Here is a 21,028-nt window from a genome sequence, read left to right as displayed (position 1 = left end):
TTTAAGCAAAACAAGAAGACAAAAATTCTCAGCCCTGATCCTCTGCTCCTTTCCAGCTCTTTTAGATCAGCTTTGCAGGATCAAAAGGAGATTTATAAGACAGATGCTGCCTGGGACCCCATCGGGAAGGGCTGGCTCTGGAGGCCTTTCCTCCCTCCAGCTGCAGCAGATCCTAGGGAGAAACCTTCAGGCTTGACCCTCAGGGGCCTTCCGCCTGCCTCGGCACTGGTATCCACCTCCTGCTGGAGCTCTTTTGGTCGGAGCCCTTCTCTTTCCTCACCGGGTTGTGGCAGGAAAGTTCAAGGTGTCCTGGCAGCAGGAAGCTCCTTTGCTCCACCCTCTGCCCCGCACACTGGCTCTCTGAGCTGATCAAGGGTTTGCTGAACCAGAGCTGCCGGCGACAGCGACCTGATCTGTGCGGCCGCTCAGGTGGGAGCTGGACCCCCGGCATGAAGCACTTCTCCCATGAGCCCCGGGCAGCCTTCGCTGTGCTCTTTGCCGTCGCCATGCTCCGGTGTTCCTGCTCAGCAGGTATTTCTCTTGTGCTCCTATACCCTGCCTTTTTCCCCCCACTCCTCTCAATATCTAAATATACTGTCCACTGGCAGCAATTTGTTCTTTAAAAACAAGGATTCCCTTATCTCATCTAAAAAGCTGGGATTGATTAATGCTAATGAGAATTATGTGATGTGATTGATCACAGCATCTTCCTGAAGAGATGTGCTTTTACCAGCTATTTACAGATGCACTGTAAATGTGGCTGAGCTGCAGGTTGCTCCACTGAACGGTAAGGAGACAGGGGACCGCAGTTACTTGGCCTTCCTGTACTTGCTGAGGCAAGGGAACATTTGAAATACCACCGAGAGGCTCACTGTAGTCTGGTTTCTCTCTTACTAGGTGTTTTTGCAGGAAATCTGGCCTTGGTGCCCCCTTTAATTGGAGAAATTGCCTAAAACCAAAATGTAAATGAGACCTGTGAGCTGCTCTTTTCCCATCAGGCTACTGCCTGCATTTGTATATCAGCACCAGTTGAGACCTGCCAGATGTTTAAAGATGGGTTAGCTTTGACAGCCTGTCCTTTGGGCTGGAAAGTCTATAAACATGAACCAACACTCTGTATTCTGCAACACTTTCTTCCACAGGTCATACACAGGTTTTAATGATTCTTCCCAGTGCTCCCGTGAGGTATTTATTAACTCAGAAAACAAATTATGGGCTTGGCCAAGGTCATTCAGCAAGTCCTTGCAGAGTCAGAAAGAAGAATGGGGAGTGCTCAGACCCTTCCCTGGAGCAGGCTGCCCGGGGACCCGCTCCCAGCGCGGCAGCAGCCATAAGGAAAGCTCTGGTCTTGCCGACGGTCGGTCAGCTCAAAATGCAAAGCTGAGCAACAGCAGGTGACCCCAAGGGGGGCATCTCCTGCAGGACAACCTCAGTTTATTTGCTGTTACTTGGAAAATACCAAACTCAAAGCAAAGGTCTGGTCAAAGGTCTTGTTCTGTTTTGTTTTCCTGAACCGAAAATAAACTTGAGCCATTATTTTGAAGTCTTCAGTGAAATTAAGCTGGAACTGATTTTCTCTCTCTGTCACACTCCAAACTAAGTGGTGGTTTGACTGGAAATAGTTCTCTCATGGCCTCTGCCTGTTCTGTGGACCAGCAGCACGTTGGAGCCCCTCCATCTGCATGCAGCAGGAGCCCTTACTCCTGTAGCTTCTCCAGGCTGTTTTTCAGGTACATCTGCAGGGGACCATTTCAGCATGGGACACTTCATCTGGCTGAACTTGAACTGTGCTGCTCATAGTGGCACAGGAGGAGATATGACACTGACTCCCTTCCTTCTGCAGCAGGGGACAGGCTGGTGTTAGTGCCCAGGGACCGCAGCAGCCTGTGATTTTCCCACGCAGGTGTCCTGCGGCTGCCCTTGCATCCGATCCTGTGGCGCTGCAAGGTGCACGCTGAAGCTGGGGGGAAAGGGGGTATTAGGAGGTCTAAGGAGGCTTTGGCCTGTGATACCTTGTAGAGATGTGGAGGCCTGGAGACCAGTCACAGCACTGTGCCAGAGTGCAAATGCACCCCAAATTCTGGGTAGGAAGCAGGATAAAGAGGTAAAACCTTCACTGAAGCCCCTGTCCCTCTCCCTCCCTTATTTCTGTATGTCCTATTTTCCAATATGAGCTGGTTAATGAGTTTCAGACACAGCTGCACCTGAACTGCTACAAAGCCAAAGCTTCCCGCTGAGGCTGTGGTAGATCTGCTGGGGGTCTGCACTGGTGGGCTCAGCCAGGCTCCTTCACGCCCCAGAGAGCCACCAGGATTTTTCCAAGGGCAAAAGGAAGTAGATGTAGAGCTCGCTGGCCATGGACCTCCCCGTGCCACTGCATGCTCTCATTTCAGTCCTTGCTCGTTCTGCCTGTGTAGCTCGGGAAAGGACAGTGGTTAATTTGAGCTCTGAGCGAATGGGTCACACCAGGGTCCTTCCCAGGCAGAGGCACAGCGATCCAACTGCTCCTTATGGCTGGTGTTACGGCAGGTTTCTCTAGAGCCTGTGTTGACAGTGGTGGGGTGAGGAAGCATACCTTGGTGCAGCAACGTTTAGGGGCAGGAACTTACTTTCTCCAAGTTGTTTCCGTCTTACAGGCCTCTGCAAGGCCAATGGCTGTCAGATTTTCATGCTTGATGCCTAGTATTGCTTTTCTAATCCAGCTTGCCTTTTCTCCTGTGCTTTCCTTCTGGCAGCAGCTGAAGATGTCTCCAATGTTTCAACAAGCTCCATGCTCACAACTGAGTACGAAGCACCATGTCTTAGTAAGTCTTCATAAATCATTACTACCATGGTAAAGCCAGGTGATGAGAATACATAGGTGACTGAGAGGCTGTCCTGGAAAAGGATTTATCTGTTGTCAAGGCTTCCACTGCAGGTGAAATTTTAGGATGCATTTCTAAGACTCCTCCATTGGCATGCCCTGTGTATTTTAGGTACATTCAGATGGATTTTTGAATTTTTGATTTTTGCTTTGAACAGACTAATTCATAGCTAATTCAATTTGCATGTCCTAAAGCTCCCTGCCAGACTGCCTGCCTGTAGGCACGATCTGGACTCCTGCGAGCACCTCTCTGCCCCACCCACCAGGTCTTCCCCAAACAGGCAGTCCCAGGCAACCTGAGATCCCACCAGCCCTTCCAGAGTCATCCTCCATCTGAAATGTCAAACATCCCTACAGTCCTGCACTTCCCAAAATATACTATGTGTATCAATAGCATCATAGAATCATAGAACAGTTTGGGTTGGAAGAGACCTTTGAAGGTCATCTAGTCCAACCCCGCCCCGCAATGAGCTGGGACATCTTCAACCACATCAGGTTGCTCAGAGCCCCTGATCTTGCATGTTTATATAGAGGTATGCCTCTTCAACGCATGACATGGGTATAGGCGGCAGGCATCCCTCTCCCTTCTTTAGGCACATACAAAACATGTCTCTCTTGCTGTGGGAAGAGCTGCTGCTCTCTCCAGTGCAGGACAAGTGTACTGAAGGCTGTTGCACAGGAACACGGTCCTGCCTGACACACGTGAATGAGAGCAACTGAGCAGCACCCACACTTGCCTTTTCCCTGGAGGGGTGCAAGAGGCCGGCTGCCCTGCACCAAGCTCAGGAGGGATTCACTTTTCACAGCTGACAAGCTTTGTGCTGTCAGCACACAATGAATGTAGCTGCAAGGTGGCTTTGGCTGCCTCAGCTCTCCTGGGTGTTGGAGTTTCACACTCAGCTTCTCCTCCAGCCCAAGGAGACGAGATACCATGGTCCTCCAGGCTCCCTTTGATATTTCCATGTTACCACCCAGGATGCAGACACAGAGCTGGGTATCTTCACTGTGCCCTTGTGATGAAAAAAGTATGGCAGATGCCTTTAAATAACAGCATAAATGAAACAACTAATGACATTCTTTAACTGACTATAGGAAATTGGACTGATTTAAACAACAACAAAAAAAAAAGATGCAAAAGGTGCAAGAAAAAAATACCTGGAATTCTTAAAAATTATTTAATTTTTAAACATGTAAAACAGGGATCCCCCCCAACGGTAGTGTGTTTTGCATGTCACAGTTAACAGCCCAGCAGAGAGCAGCCACTGCTTCTATGGCTGGCAGAGCTACTGGGTACCTAAACTACTGGAGATCCTGCTGAAGGTGTCTGCTAGAGATCCTCTTACTCTCTCACATGAAGCCTTCTCTACCCCTCATTTATTTTTAATTTTAACTAGCTACTTCTATCATACTCCATTCCTAAAACTAACTGGGCAGATGCTAAGTAGGTGTTTTAAAAGATTTCCATAATGGTGGGCACAGTGCTAAGAGGAGCAGCTCAGGTGTTTGGCCAGACAGGGATGATCAAGTCTTGAAGACGTACAGGTGAAACTCAACATTGCCATCCCCCAGGCTAAGAGCCAGGCTTAGGAGAAAGGTGCCAAGGCAGACTGACAGGCCAGAGGGCAGACAGGGAAGTCACTGCCTCACCTGCAAAAAAAATCTGTTACGTATTTGGTCTCCCATCAGCTCATTTAATTTCTTTGCTACCAGACATGAACTTCTGCACGCAAGCGGCCATGTGCTGCCCGACGGCTGTGGATGATTACGGGTGGATTGCAGCGGCCGTCGGCTGGAGCCTCTGGTTTCTGACTCTCATCCTGCTCTGTGTGGACAAGGTCATGAAACTCCGGCCTGACGAACCCAAATATTTGGTGGCCTGAAGCAAGCCAGCAAGCAGCAGCACCCGGGAGCAGCGAGGTGCAGGCAGACTGACTAAGCATTTCAAGCACTTCCCAAGAAACAAAGAGAGGGGACATACCTTCAAAAAAGGCCAGGTGTAAGCAGGGCATCTGCTGGGGCCTCATCCTCCTCAGCAGGTCAGAGTTGCCAGCCAAGGTGTGGACCAGGCAAGTCCCTGCAAACCACCACGTATGTCCCACAGCACCCAGAAGACCTTGTCCCTGAGCCCCTTCACGCTTGCTGCGAACGTGCCAGCAGCACCGAGACGCTGAAGGACCAGCTACCACTCTGCAGCACATTGCCTTCAGACAACCCTGTACATAACCTTTGACTTTGGAACAGAAAGCGGGCAAATAAAGCTATTTTCTGGAAGATCAATGTTACCAGATCCATTACTCAGTGATAGGCCAGGTTACCCCATACTGCGCCCTTTTCACCCACTAACCTGCAGTATTTTAAAGTCTATTAACTGATACCAGTGAAACTCCTGTTATGGAAACTTAAGGATTGTTTGGGCAGGTTTGAAATTAAAACTAGTTTTTCCAGTGCAGTTGATAACGTGAACTGTTCTGTAGGAATTGAACGTTGGTTGTATTTGCTCAGCTTGCAGCTGCCCGAGTAACGAAGCCGTGCTGAACCGTGGCAAGCAGGTGTAAACCAGCATAGCCAATTCATGCACAAAACTGCTCCTATTTATGCAAGATGATAATAAACACTCCTATTGATGGAAAGTTTCTCACTGACTGGTTTATACTGACAAATCTTATACTGGCGAGGAATTACCCTAATCAAATCATTAGAAACATGATTCTAACAAGAAATACTCACACAGGGTTTGCCTCTCTGCAGGAAAACTGCCTGGATTGCAGCAGTTGCACCGGTTTGATTTCTATCCGTTATTAAAACAATAAATCAGTGTTAAACCCATCTAGTCATACACAGGATTAGCAAACCTGCTAGAGGTGAACTGAAATGAAACATAAAAAGTTACTCTTAAACCAAAGAAAGCTCTATTGGAGATTTTTATCTATTAAATATCATTAAAGTCTCTCTTCAGCTTATCAATGCATAACTTTTCCAGTTAAAAAAGATACAAATCAGTTTAAGACTCTTTAAATTGATTCTGGCATAACTAGACACTTTGATCAGGACAACGCTGTGCCATTTCAGAGTGATGGACCCATCGCCCTTATTAACTATGCACCATCAACAGGAATGGGTGCAAGTTTGACACTGAGGAAAACACATTCCTCCCTATCATTAGTATCACTTAACATAAAAAAATCTTCTGGAGCAAAATGCTGAGCAGAGACACTATCGTCAGGAAAGAAAGTTTTGAAAGGGAATGGCTTAATTCTTTCGTTTTGCTTCTCGCAGCTTCTGTGTTGGATTCCCAGCTCAACCGAACTGGGTAAAAAAGGGAAAATAAATGTAGTTTTTTATCGAATGTAATGCCCCCAGGATTTTGTATACGTATGTGCAAAGGGGCTACTGATACAAATGGAATATCTTACAGATCATTTCTGCTGTGAAATGTATGTTTTTTCTAGACCACTGACCTGTAAACCTCTGATCTAATATAACAGTTTTGTTTCCTTACTGCATCACCTGCTTTGACATCTGACATTGCCAGGTTTGATCAATAGCCTCTTCTTTTCATTTGACTTCCTATGAAGTGGATTTGGTCATTTAGCAAAATGTAGTCCTGTAATGAATTTCATGAACATACTACTACTCCCAGTGTGTTCTGGGATCCCTAAACAAAGTGGCAGCATCCCAAAATCTCAAAGGCTACCAACATAAACATCTTACCTGTTCCTATCCAAAACAGTACAAAACACTAAAATATTATTTTAAAGAGACTCTCTGAGGTACGCGCTAAGTGTCGTACTGATCCTAGGCAGAGGGAGCAATCACAAGTACAATGCAAAGCAACGCAGCGTGCAAAAGGAGGGGAAAAGCCCTAACGGCATTTTCAGTGTTTCAGGGACTTGTCAAGGGTTACAGAAAGTGCAGGATAAAAAAAGATGTATTCAGACAACTTGAGAAATTGATATAAAGACAAAAAATAGCTTGCAGAACTGATACACTATAATCTATAGATTACCTGTTGTCTTCTGTTACATTTCCTGGAATATTTTTAGCTAGGCAACACACAGTAGTACATTTTGTGGGTTATAATCCTTATTTTAAGACCAATCAATTCACAGTAGAAGGCTGTGGTCAGGTTTTGATGCACAAATTAAAGGTGACTTTATAGTACAACGCCTTTTAAATGTGGTCCATGAGCAATGTCATAGATTGGTGTAGTCATTTATTGTGTATTATCTCATATTCCTAATAATTCACTGACATTATAATACCTCTAATAGTAGATCCCCAACTAGTGTAGTGCTGCTCAAGTCCTGTTGACTTCAAGGGAGCTACACATACATCCAGCACAGGTCTTGTTTTGGTGTTTGGGTTTTTTTCATTATAATTCAGGAAGCCTGCCATGTTTGTTCCCACAGGAAAAGGCCTCTATGATCATCAAGTCCAACCGTCAACCCAACACCACCATGCCCACTAAAACATGTCCCAAAGTGCCATGTCTGCATGTTTTTTGAACACTTCCAATGATTCCAGAATACTCCACCACCTCCCTGGGCAGTCTGTTCCAATGCTTGACCACTCTCTCAGTAAAGACATTTTTCCCAATATCCAACCTAAACCTCCCCTGGAGCAACTTGAGGCCATTTCCTCTCTTCCTATCACTAGTTACTTGGGAGAAGAGACCAACACCCACCTCACCACCACTCCCTTTCAGGCAGTTGTAGAGAGAGATAAGGTTTCCCCTCAGCCTCCTCTTCTCCAGACTAAACCACCCCAGTTCCTTCAGCTGCTCCTCATAAGACATGTGCTCCAGACCCCTCACCAGCTTCGTTGCCCTTCTCTGGACACGCTCCAGCACCTCAGCATCCTTCTTGTAGTGAGGGGCCCAAAACTGAACACAACTCATATGATTTAGTACAAAGAAAAGCAAAAAATGATTGAAACCTGGATCGCTGAATAAAAGCAAGTATAACTGAAAAGCACAAGTTTGAATCCTAACATTGCTGATCAAGCCAGAACACGTCTTCATATTTTCTGGACAAGGTTTCTGAATTTCAGGTATTAAAATACATGGTGCCTGGAAAGGAGAGAGAGATGCAGATGGCATCTGGGAAAGCTGCTGGTCTACAAGTGTCTCGATAGACAAACAAACAGTAGGGAACATGTAACCGATCAGCACTTCTAATACCAAAAAACATTAGCAGCAGCACAGCATTCCAGAGTAACTACTTAATTTGCTTGGAGATAACATCAGTCACATCTGACTAGTGATTTTTTTAAATTCTTAATTGAAGACTAAATGGATTGGTACTTGATGCATGACTCTTCATCTTTTTAGATACCATTGCTCTGGTAATGACTCACATTACTCACGGCCTCTATCCTTGAGGCGTTAGGGAATGAGCTACATATTAAGCAACTGCACTTTACAGTGATTACACTTTGCAAAATCACTAGAGGGATGAAAACTGGCAAGCACCAGAGCTGCTTACTTGCATGGAACACACAGAGAAAAGACAGAGGTTAAATTCATAAGAAAAGGTGCTCTGTACTGGGACTTGGTAGGAATTTTGATAAAGCCATTACAAAAGGGTTTCAGAAAATTATTGTAATTAATTGCAGCTAAGGAATGAAATACAGGCATCCTTGGCAATCAACCACCCTCTTTCATCCTTATGCTCTAGATCCCACTTATTTTATGGTATCAGTGGTGCCAGCATCTGTTGTGGAATTCAAACCTTGCTGCAGGTTTCTCTCCTAGAATCAACTATGCACTTTCCAAAGAGCTTATTTCCAACTCCTATTTCATAATAACCTTCCGGGAATAAACACGGGGTAAACAATGCAGCATTGTCTTCCAAGTCTGCAAACAGCTTGGAAAAAAATACAGCTCTAAGAGACACGTAGACTTTTCCTGTCCAATTTGACGGTATGAAATCTAGAGACACATTCAGTCAACCATTTTGCTCACCTAATGAGTAATGGTTTATGGGCCCCTATGCCTTGCTGACATGAAATTCCCCCAGAATTGACTTCTCCCTCTGAAAAGAAAGCCCCTCTGCATTCACAGGGGAAAAGTGGCCAGTCTCAGTGACCAGCAAACGAAGTCTCTGTTCCAAATGCTTGTCACGGTGCCCTTCGCTTTAAGAGCTGAAGAACTAAATTAATTGTGAAAGTCTACATTTTCTCTCTCTGCCACGTCCTCTACCTGTAAACCTGCCAGACACATATTTTGGGGACAGCATGAACTAAACACCACTCGTGTTCCATTTCTCTGTCCCCCCCGCCCTTCGCTTTTCCACTGAAGGGAACCAAAAAAGCCTGGAGCAATTTATAACCTAATTTAGATGAAGACGCCACAGGCCATACAGACCTTTTACGTGCTGTTGCAACTGCAAGGTGGGATCAAAGGCCCCTCTAGTCCCGAATATCGGGGCAGAAGATAAAACCCACGCTGCACACCGAATACTTCCTTCCCTCCTCTCTGCTGCCCGGCTCACAGGTGAAGTACAGCACCCTTCTGATCAGAACCGAGCTCTCTTGCAGCAGCTCTTCCCCCCGGCATTTTGAAATTAATCCTCTGAAGACTGTAGGTAGTTTTATGCAGTAATACCTTGCTATAACTTTTTCAACTTTTCCCTTGTGATTACAATCACCCCGGTTTCCTCCCACCCTTCTCTCTCCTATTGGTGTCATTTTCCATGAACTTTGCATACTCGCTGCTGAGTTTGTGCATCACTTCAAACACAGCGTGTCACCCTTCAACTATTTCATGAGTGGCTTTATTTTTTAAGACAAGCATATAGAAGACATTTCTCTAACTCCTGAGTCCTAGTTAAACTTTCTGCTGCCTCTGTGCTCTTTGGTGGCCATATCTTCCAAATTATTTACCCATTTCAGCTTTACCTTTATTATTTGCCATTTACTCAACACAGAAGGTTTTTTTTCCCTTTACACCCTGACCACTGCTGTGCTCAATGTTGGTTTCAACAACCGTAAACACTTGCCTTGTCCTTTCCTTCTCTTCCCTTTCCAGTGGGGAACTGGAAATCAAATCGACCTCCAACTGATGATATTTCTGTAAGCTCTGCCTCTTTTCTGAGGACTTCTCTTCACTAACTTCTTTATACCCTTTCTATCAGTGGCTTTTCCAATCTCTTTATCTTAATCATAAAGAAAAAACAAGTGGTACCAACAGAGCCGTGGTTGGCGCCACTGGGAGAACCAGAACCACCTTTCCCAGCTTGTGGTTTCCAGACCACACGATTAAACATGCAACCAAATTAGTCTTTCAGTGTGACTTTCTGGAGCAGCAGGAACAGTACTGCTTCGGGTCCCCTACAACTCCACCTGCTTTGTCTGAATGGGGAAAGAGAAGGGAGATGCCTACAAAGCAATCTCTGCTAGGCTGTTTCCCCTTCGTAGCATTTCAACATACCACATGTTTAAACCAGATCAGTCCAACAACATTCAACTCTAATGTGGCAACCCGCTGGGCTCAAATGTATGAAGAAGTCACCACGCTTCAGCTGAGCTATACTAACATCTAGTACAGATGTTGTATGATAATGTTAGGTAAGAATTAAAGAGGACTAAGTAATACTCATTGGCACTAGTGTTAAGTGCTCCTTGAGTGCCGGGAACAGTGCGCTTTGCTCCCAGGCAGAAGTGAGATTATTGTAGGCAATGTTGTGTCAGTGATGACGTCTGCTGGAAGCAACAACCAACTTCTCGTACCTTCTTTGCAGTTCTGTTCTGTGAAAGCAAGAATGTGGTTTCCAGCATCCCAACAAGTTTTCTTCCACCTGGCAGTGAAGTATAGGAGGATGTTGCAATAATGTAAATACTTGACTGCACACCTAAAAGTCCTCTAAGTGGGAGATTCCTCACCTTTAATCTTGAATTTTTGAAGTGTTCTTGTTTAAAGCTGCCATCATCAAACCCGAAGACAGAAACTAACCACAAGGATCAAACTCATCCATGGAAATGCTTGACAAGTGTTCCATGCAAAATGCAAGGTGACTTACCTGAAACCATTTTATCCAGGATTGTGTGGACTCAAAATCCAGTAATTGGTTCATGAGCTTATGGATGCCCAAATCATCTGTATTGCACTGAATTTGAACAATTGCATTATTTGGCAACTATGTTAAAGTCCTACTGAGAGCAACTAATCCACCGTTCTTTCTCTTATTTCCTTAAGTGCAAGGATAAAGGCTTTCTGAATTTTTAGTATTTATTATTATTACAGTATCTTTAAAATTACTATTTCTTTAGGCAAGTTTCCTTCAGATCTGCATTTCCGGACCAAAACAGCGCAGTGCATTGCCAAATATAACACTGCATTCATTTGCCCTGACTATGAAGAAGTTTTTCCTGAAACACAAACAACATCCAGCTACTGCTTTTACATCATGCACAGCACTAAAATGTTCACACAGCCTGGATGAGAAAACCAACTTCTGAGAAGCCTTGGGACAGAAATCTTAGAGAAGTTTTCATGGGAACTTGACAGAGCTCTTAAGAAGTGTGTACATTAGAATATAATTAGAAAGGCAAAACAGTAATTTTCATCTTCCAGTCTCTTTTCTGCTTTCTTAATTCTTGTTTCACTTCGCCTGCTCTACATGTGGCAATAAGGGGATTACTGTAAGTGAATTTGAAAACCACCATGTCAGGCATCCACGGATGTTTACCACTCATTTTAAAAGAATCTTCAGAACATTTGTTCAAATGTGCCAACATTTTATTCCAATTAAGGCAAGATGTAACAGCCTAAACATAAACTTCCAATTATAGAGTAAGAACTACTCAAAACTAAACAGGAGTGGCCATTACAAAGGAAAAGACATACTTCAAATGTAAAGAGTATCAAGAAAAAGGAACAGAAAATCAAGACAAAACATTCCAGCTCCACAAACTATGAAGTGCAAAGAAATGTATATTTTTGTAGTATTAATGTAACTTTTTTTCATCTATCAGTCTTCAGTGGGACTCACAGGACTGCAGCCCTATTCTGGAAAAGTCTTTTTAAAAAGCAACTCCTGCAACTCCACAGGATTTTTGCTTCTCAGGTTTCTTAACTCTCAGGACGAGTACTCTCACTCTGGGACTTGTACGTCAAAGCTAGACACATCTTGCCAAGTGCATCCCAAACGGTACTAAAGAATTTCTAGGATAAATTCTCCTTCCAAAGCATACATGCGGCTACATGGTTTTAGTGGAAGCCACGCAGATGCGAGCAGGGACAATATGCAGACCAACGTTTGGATCATACCAATCCTACTGGTATGAGCGGTCACGAGCTGCGCTTGTCCTGCCCTCGCTTAATTAGTGTCCGAGAGAGAGAAGAAAATTTTTACAGTCCTCCTTCTGACATAAGCTGCATTTCAGGGGACGCTGACTGTAACAGATACCTGACTTTTCAAACGCTCAAGTGCACTCACACCAAAATACTGCATAACTACAGCGAATCTTCATCAGCATTGCCAAAAAACTCCCATTCCTAATTTCTGCTTCCTCAGTATTTAGGACCCAGAGATATTCGAATACATGAATGACAGCAGACCGGTCACAGCAGAACATATCCCCAGGGTTCCCCCCCTGCCCCATTTTTAAATAAAATATAACAGGAAGAGGGAAAAGATGCCCACCACAGACGGGAACTGGATGTTTATTTCCACATTTAAGCACTTTAAAGCTGCTACTTTTCTCCAAGCACATCTGAACAGTCCTGGAGAAGCTAGACAGCCATGGTGAACTGCTCTGAGGAGCCTCACTGATGAGAGCTGTTCCTCGCCCGTACAGACCAGCATGGCAAATGGTGAAGGACCGCAGAGAAGTGGGGTTGTGTTACGGAATCAGCTTGAGTGTGGGCAGGGGGAGTCCCCAAGATACTCTCTCTCTTTTTCAGTGCACTCCGGTGGTCCCGGAGACCTGGTTGCTGTCCTTTGCCTTCTGACAATCAGATGTCACCCTTTTTCTTTTAATCCACTTTCAGCTTTATGTCCATATTCAGAAAGCACCAAACAGGCGCTACTTTGTTTTAAATCCACTTATTTCTTTTCTGCTGCAAAAATACAGCCCCACATGTTCCCACCTCGAGGTCACAAATGTTCCTCATTCTGCCTCTTCTTGGCCAAGAGATGGTGTTTCCAAGGACTGGCACCTGTTAACAGAGAACTGCTGCAAAAAACTTGAACTGAACTTGAGCCAAAAAACTGTTAAAGCTGGAAAAGGGGGGAATGTAGTGAGGGTAAGTTAGAAAATGAGTTCCACTGCCTACTGCCATCCATGTCACTCAACTGGTGACTTCACTTAGGCTCGAATACATACCAGCTTCCTTGCGTAATCCATCTAACATGTTTTCAAGCCATGAGATAACACACAACAGTGTCATCCGTTTTGGTTCTTGGGAAGTTATGATCCCTGTAAGCAGCCTCTTTCTAAGATAATGCTGTAACCCTGCTGTCAGTGGTCTAAACCAGAGACACTGGCTTCAGCACTTGGTAGGTACATGCACTTTTGGGTGATCAATCTATTTATTTATGTGTATGCATAAAGTTGCATGACACTGGAGTAGCCAATACCTCGCCAACCACTCCTTTGGGTGCAGAGGTGATATATAGACCTTGTGTGATGCTGCTGCTCTCCAACCACTATATATGAAACCTGTTCCAAACCACTGCAAGTACACTATGTTGCAAAGGGTCTGTGAAATTCCACTTAATGCTCCGAAGTGTGCATATTTAACATATATTCTATGATTATGAGTCCAGCACCTATGCAATTCACTTCTCCTAAAAGCAAGGTTTTCTCTCCGGAGTCACATGCCCACAGTTGCTGACAGGACCGTGTGTTACGTCCTGGTAGAGAATATTTTATAGCACTGAAGTGTGCCCCACCTTTCAAATTAAGTGTATGAAAAATAACCGTAAAATGTTACTTAGCTCCAAAGATAATCAAGAAGTGGTCTAGAGGTCAACATTTTGGCCACAGAAAGGAAAAGCAAACCAACCAAGCTAAATTACATAGCACTCATCTCGCCAAGTTCTTCCGTATGCCAAACTAAACACAGACTAAACACAAATGTCAAGGAAAATTGTGGAGAAGAGCCTGAGGATTCCATGAACCAGATGGTTTAGTCTTGGAAATGGATGTAACTGTTGGTAACAGTTTTCTGTGCCTGTATGAACTTCTCATATGATTAGTGTTTTCAGAAACTGGTAGATTCATTAACAGATACTTAAATTCAGGATACTTTCAGAAAAAAAAGTTTGTGTTTCTGCCCCCCCCTTTTAATAGGGCAATAAAGAAATTGGCAGAGGAGCTCAAGCACAGGGGGATGCAGAACCTTATAGATTTATTTCCCCTGAATTCCCAAGTGGAAACACACATTTTGGCACTTGCATTCCACAGAATCCTTCTGTAGCACATGAAAAACCCAGCTTTTCCTGTAGCTGCTGAAAGTAAAGTATGGGTCTCCCTTGTTACGATCATCCTTGGAACAGGTGCCTTATGTGTTACTTTTCTTACTGTGTGAAGATACAGACCACCCCATACCATTTTTTGTGAACAGTGGATCAGGTCTCCAGCCAGTTCGAGAATGTAACTTCCAAACACAGCTTTCCGACTTCTTATATTTTACTGTCCTGCCTGTGAACTTGGAAGGTTTTAAAGCGGGATTTTTGCATCAGAAAGCCTTTTTATTTACCAGTACATATTTGTCCTGTACATGTTCTTCATAAGATTTGGGACTGAAAAGAAAAAGAGTATTTTCCCAAACATAGAAAGATAGAATATGATATCAGCATTGCCATCAAAATGCAAATGAAATAGCAAAAATGAATGAGAAATGGCTTGAGTATCTCTAACTTTCAAAGCTCTTATTTCCTAATTCTTCTTAAATAGCTGAAGAATAAAACCAGCAGCCAGACAATGAGCCTACTTTCTAGAAGCCCACATTTTCTTGAAATGAAGTCACTGTAGTGTGTTAGATTATAAGCACTGGCCTCTGACCTCACTTCAGAATTAAGCTGGAGAAGGATGTGGGCTGTGAAAGAGATGGTTTTAATGGGAACATTTAGGAACAGTCAGTCTTCAGCATTGTCAAAAAGACCAAATGAACATCGCCCGATAGACTCTTCATTCTGCAAAACCTGACGTTTTGCAGAAGCACTGGCAACATTCACATTTACAAATTTGGCAGAAAATAAATGTTTATTTTTATCCTAGAAGTGATTATCACACAAAAAGCTTAAAAAATTCAAAACATAACAACCTGTTGGTACTGCTGTTCACAACCATGCTGGTGTTGTGACTCCATTCAAACCTCAACCAGTGCCCATGGGGGCTTTCAGTATTGACCAGGGAACTGGAAATTCATTTAACTGGAAATTAATTAATCCCTCAAAACAATTTCATACAGCCTTTTGATGCTCCTGGGTAAATAGAAAAATAACTGAGCTTCCTAATAAAGAGGGGAAACATACACCTTTTCCTTCCACATCAGCGAGCAGCCAGTTGCCTCCTAGTCTTGGCTTTGGTAATTAATATTATGGACATACTTCATGAACAAGGTATGTAGGGTTCTTCCATGGTGTCCTCCTACCTGTTGTCATTTGAGTCCAAGTTAGTCCTGTCACAGTTATTGAACTGTGCACTGGAACCAGGAACAGATTTGGTAGCCAAAGACCACCATACCAGTGTTACACACCTTTATTTTATCAATGCCATTTCTACAGCAGTACGCGAGACAAACACAGCCCTACCCTGATCTCTTTGGCAGACTGTTCCATAGACCTTTTTACGACTACCATCCGCTAGTGTTTGAAATACCCACACTGTAGCACAAAATAGTTTTGCTTTTCATTTTTCCAGGGCAAGGCTCCCAAGCCTCCTCACAAACACTGAGCTTACCCTCCATCTCTGTGCCAGTTTGTCCGCTTTAGTTCAGTCTGATCTGAAAATAAAAACACTCCAACAAACGACGGCTTAAGTAAAACTTCTGCATGTATTATGTCAGTTACAGTTATGCAATGGCCAAATATTAGTAAATTCGTAGCTAATATTAAATTAAAACTCTGGAGAAAACAGCGACAAACAGTTCCATGGCATGTACCATTCTTACCATGGGGATAATGCTTACCCTTTACCCAAAGGGACAGTGGAAACAAGTATAAATATAGAAACTGTCTCAAAACCGCAAATCTAAGCCTATGTTAATGCTCTAAACTGTCACTGACTTCAGCTAAAATTATTCAGATCCAAACATAAGCAATGATTTAGGACATCAATTTATAACGTAATGCTGGTGACCCTGTACCAGTCAGGCTGGATTGGTTTCTGTCCACAAAGCAAACTACAGAGTGGCAATATTTTATCGCTGGTCTTGCAAGAGCATATAGTACGTAAATATATGTTTTAAAGATAGACATACATATTTCCCCAAATGCAACTGTGGCTGAGTATTCCTCTCCCAGTTTTCAACAACTTTTAAACAAAATAAATACCAAGCCCTTTCTGTTTGGATGCTTTGCTTTGTTTTTCCAGCCTGAATGAGTCTACAGATATTTTCTTAGTTATACAAGGCCAATGTTTCACTTTGCAAACATTGAAGATGAAGGAACACTTGAAGCTTCAGCACCAGAAGGAAAACAAGGAAGAGTGCAGAGGGTAGCTCCATTCGGAAGCATAGAGCTATAACAATTATTGTTCCAGTTTATTACAAATAGCTCATAAAGACTTAGTCCCACTGTTCCTGAACAACCAAAGTGATTCTTATGTGGGATCACACCTTCAACACCCTTGAGCTGATACAGTTTGTAATCTTGCAGAACAGCAACACAAACCAGTTCCCCATAAGCACTGGAGAGATCAGAATACTTGCAATCTCTTGCAAAATGTCATCTCAGTTTATTCAAACCTTCACCTACGTCCTTAGAAAAAGGAGTCTATCATACTTGGAGTTTGTTCCTGTTTTTTTTTTTTTTGTTGTTGCTGGAGAGTTGAGTTCTTGACCTAAGGTTTTATTTATGTCTTAGGTTGAATGAGGGTAGAGAGAAGAGGAGCACCGTAATATTAGCAGATTAATTAATATTACTTGTGATGACACTGATGATTTTCCCTGTTTATCCCCCATCTCTCCCTACTATCCTCACTTTGCTGCCTTTTTCATTTTTTCCAGAGTGTTGTCAACAGAGCTGTGAGAAGTTTATTCTTTTGAGAGAACAACATTGCTGATTTCCTCTAAGTTTTTGCTTCCATAGGAAGCAGATACCTGGCAGATTTGCAACGGAATGCTAAATCAACTATGGAAGTTCTGCACTGTTGTCTGTTTCTGAGAAAGCCGTAGAAGTTCTTCTCTAATTGCTTTGATAAGAGAGGCTGAAGAGTGACCTGGCTGGAGGTCCTCAGTGGAACTGGTGGTGTAGCAAAGGCCCTGGCCCTGAAGGCTGTTGTGTGGAAGCTGAGCAGGGGGTGCCGAAGGCTGCCTGGCTGAAGTCCTCGGCATCTGGAATACTGGTGAGGAGGAATATTCTTGGTGTCCATGCATATGCGTCTGGAAAAAGGTAGAAAGCATTATTGTACTTTCTGAACAAGCATGATAATCCCAGAAAAGACAAGAAAGCAAAAAGGCAAAGAACAGAGGGAAAGCAGCATGGAGATGCTTCTATGTGCTGCCACTGTTCTTCTGTTGTATGAATGAGTGATTCCTCTTATGGAGCACAAAACAACAAGTGTACACAAAATTGCTGGACTGCCTCAAGTTCAGGGATTTTCTAAATCTCTCTGAGCATCCATTAAAAAGTCTGATCCCCTTTCTAATCTATGGTGTGTTTAGAAACTGAAGTGGAAGGAGATGGGGAGAAAAAACACAGAACTGGAAGTCAACAGAACTGGCTTCTCTTTCCTTGCCTCTCCATCAACTTCCTAAAAGACAACAGACAAATCACTCTCTTCCCAGCTGTAATTCCTCCATACTATCTATAGAGACACTACTACTTTCACCGTCCCCATCTCTGCCTGGCTTGCCTGTGCAGACTGTACACTTGTGAGGATCCTGTGACTGACCAGTGCCCAGAAAAACACAGTCAGTAGAAGAACCAGCAGGAGAAAATTATTCAAACTGGAAAGATTAGATTTTTTTCTATACTCAACAATATCTTAGAAATGCTATCCCAGTTTAGGGACAATCATTGTTTCAGGGTAGAAAGGGGTTAATTCTGCATTTGTTCAGTAACATATTTTCTAACAAAACAAGAGAGAAACAAAACAAGAGATGGGCTTGTCCATCTGGAAAAAAAATCTGCTTACACTAAAACAAAGCATGAATTTACAGTACACTAGGCAACTGCACCAGCTCCCAGTATGGACACAAATGAGGTACATTTTGAAAATCTAAATTCCAGCCGACATCTCTAAAGCAAGCTTTTCCTCTTGCCTTGTATTGCTGAAGGCTGAGAAACAGCCAGAAGAAAACACTGGACACAAAGGACTTGAATACATGCTGCTGAGCGCACAACTGGGAGCAAAGCAGCATAATCCCCTTTCAAAGGGTCTGTGCCGGGGATGAGGGGCAGCTAGCTGCAGCAAGTTCAGATCACAGTTACCACAACTTAGGGAGCACTGTCATTCTCTGTTGATAAGCCTGAAGTAGTAGCGAGAGCAACCTGATGAGGGAGGAAAGGACAGCAAGGTCAGCTAGAAGAGGATTTGGGGGTGGTGGTGGGGAGAATGAAGGGATTACAAAGTAGAACCTGGGAAGGACAAGGGGGACCCAGAGCAACTGTAGCAGCAGCGTGCAGGGAACACAAAAATGCACAGGAGTGTGTTCCTTAACATGTCTCATAATATAGATCAATAAAATCTAAGCCATTTTGTATAAAGTAGAACTAATAATAGATTCTGACTCTCTTGCACAGCTCATGTACAGCACTGATCATTTACACAGTTAATTTGGGAAGAGAGATTAAGAGGAAAAGAGGCTTTAATAGAAGAATGGTAGGTAAAGAAGTTTTCCAAGTAACATCCTGTCTTACTTATAAAAGAGAGGTGATTTTAGTATCAGAAAGGAATGAATGCGTCTCTTGATTGTTCAGAATTACTCATTTGGCAGTGAAACCTGAAACTAATTCATATGTGCAGTCTAGAGTTAGCAAACCTGACAAGTACTCTGTGTGTTTATAGAAAAGAGATGAAAAAAATATTAAAAGCAAACATTCCGTGACACATGAATCTTAACAGCAACCCAAATTATGTTCAGGTTACTGAACATAAGCACCATGAGAATTGTTTCTTAAGGGAAGTTAGGAAAAAATCTGATGACCACAGTGGCTGTTTTTTAATATTAAAGCTATCAAAATTTTCTTAAATATCTCAGAAAAACAAAAGTGTGTATTTCTGTGATCTCATATATAACATCACAATTAAACAGGTCTGAGACCTTTCAAAACCAGATTTGTTTTAGAAACCTAACCTATACTAAACTGTAACAGCAAAATAAGGAGAGTAGAAAGGTTGGAAGAATTTTTACTGTTTGTTTTTTTTTTTTTAAACTTCTAAATGTCTTTACTAACAGAAATACACGCCGATATATAAGTAACAGTATATAGCTTTACATAGTATCTATAAATTATGTATTTTTGTATAGAAACCTCTGTATAATTAACAGAGGTACAAAATAATTGACAAACTTACATTAATTGAATTTTCCTTCTTAAGGAATGAAGACTTATGAGATCACATTGTGAACGTGCTAATCTCCATTTAATAACTGTTGAACTCTGTGGCCAGTTTCAACTGAATTGGATGTATGAATATATACACACACATACATGTATATATGCATATGTATGAACAGATATATATTATAAAATGCACAACAATAGGTAGCTAATCAGACATAACCTGATCTGTGCTATCATTGCATTTGCTTCTGAGTGGCAGAAAGGCCAAGTTAGGCTGTGCTCAGCTGGACCTGTCAGCCAGCATGTATCTTACAGCGGATAGCTAGAGGACATGAGAGACAACTTAAAAGTATGGCGAGATGGTTTAGAGACACTACGGTGGGCAGCCGGTGTATAAAAACAGAGTAAAAGGATACGGGTGGCTCAGGGGAAACACTGGAAACCTGGAGAAGACTTGGAAGAACAGTGGAGAATTACAGGGGCTTGTAGATGGATAGGAGGTGATGCCAGGTAGTGGCAGGAAGGTAGAGATGTGCAAGACACTACACAAAATCTGTATAAAAAAAACAGGCTGCTTTTGTTCTACTGCACAAATGACCACTTGCTCAGTATTGTATTTTTTGTCAGCTAAGGAAATACTGTAATTATCCTGGTTGCCAAGGCCTTCTAGATGGAGAATTAAAGTGAATTGATGGTAACCTGCACACTGGCTTTGAGTCAAGAGATACAAGTGAGAGGTCACATTCCAGCAGAAAATCAGGTCTTGTCTGCAGGAATAATAGGTGAGGATACTGTGAGGAAAAGGGCCATTGCAGGAACACAAATGCAGACCCCTCTTGAGTTTGCGGGGCAGAAGAGCACTCTAGATCTAATCTTCCCAGATGCAGAATTTAATTTCAGAAACTTGCTTAGAATGAGGGAACAGTAAGACTGTTTGCAACGGATGAGCCGAATACTGCACCATAAGGAACATGACTGTCATTAAGTAAATCCTCCTTTCCAAAATGAGGACAAATTTAGAGCTCTGCCCTAGTGAAGGAATCCAAACTCTGAAGGTAATTATTTAACTACAGAAAACTACAGGACTAAGGCTCATCTAATAATGCTTTTCTTTTTAAAATGGGAATAATCCTTTGCAAAAAAAGGAAGAATTCCTCATAGGAAAAGGAAAGCACAGGCACTAGATGAGCTCTCCTACAACTAAATGACACCATACTCAGATAGTTTTAGTCCATGATCTCCTCCTTTTGATTTAAAAAACAAACAACAAAAACCCCACCAAACTGAAAAAAAAAAAAAAATCACATTTGCAGTAACATATGAACTGCAGCAACCAGTGAGCAAAAAGTTCTGTCAAAGCTGAGGAAGTGTTTAAACTCTAATTAAAAGAAAGTCAACCTGGACTGAGGTGACATGTACTCATCTGAAATGGTGACTGAAGGTGCAAACTGCAGCCAAATCATATTGCACTGAGCCATGAATCTTT

The 21,028-nt window shown here is 42.8% G+C and overlaps 2 protein-coding genes across 2 annotated transcripts in view; one reads left to right on the top strand and one right to left on the bottom strand.

Annotated features, from left to right (window-relative positions):
- Positions 1–449: 449 nt before the first annotated feature.
- TMEM213 (transmembrane protein 213) lies at positions 450–4,773 on the top strand (the record flags this gene model as incomplete). Its single annotated transcript, XM_081997985.1, has 3 exons — positions 450–531; positions 2,736–2,804; positions 4,574–4,773. The coding sequence occupies 3 exons, from the start codon at positions 450–452 to the stop codon at positions 4,741–4,743; spliced, it is 321 nt and encodes a 106-aa protein (XP_081854111.1). The 3' UTR covers positions 4,744–4,773.
- An 11,759-nt stretch (positions 4,774–16,532) lies between these two features.
- KIAA1549 overlaps positions 16,533–21,028 on the bottom strand; it is a 151,913-nt gene continuing 147,417 nt past the window's right edge. Inside the window, exon 20 of the mRNA XM_082014398.1 lies at positions 16,533–17,414. Coding sequence (XP_081870524.1) covers positions 17,160–17,414 — 255 coding nt within the window. The 3' untranslated portion in view covers positions 16,533–17,159. The remainder of the gene's footprint in view (positions 17,415–21,028) is intronic.

This window comes from Phaethon aethereus (assembly GCF_964289735.1).
Source record: "Phaethon aethereus genome assembly, chromosome: 1".
Lineage (NCBI taxonomy): Eukaryota > Metazoa > Chordata > Aves > Phaethontiformes > Phaethontidae > Phaethon > Phaethon aethereus.
The sequence above is the reverse complement of the archived record's forward strand: the minus strand, read 5'-3'. Positions and strand labels throughout refer to the sequence as shown.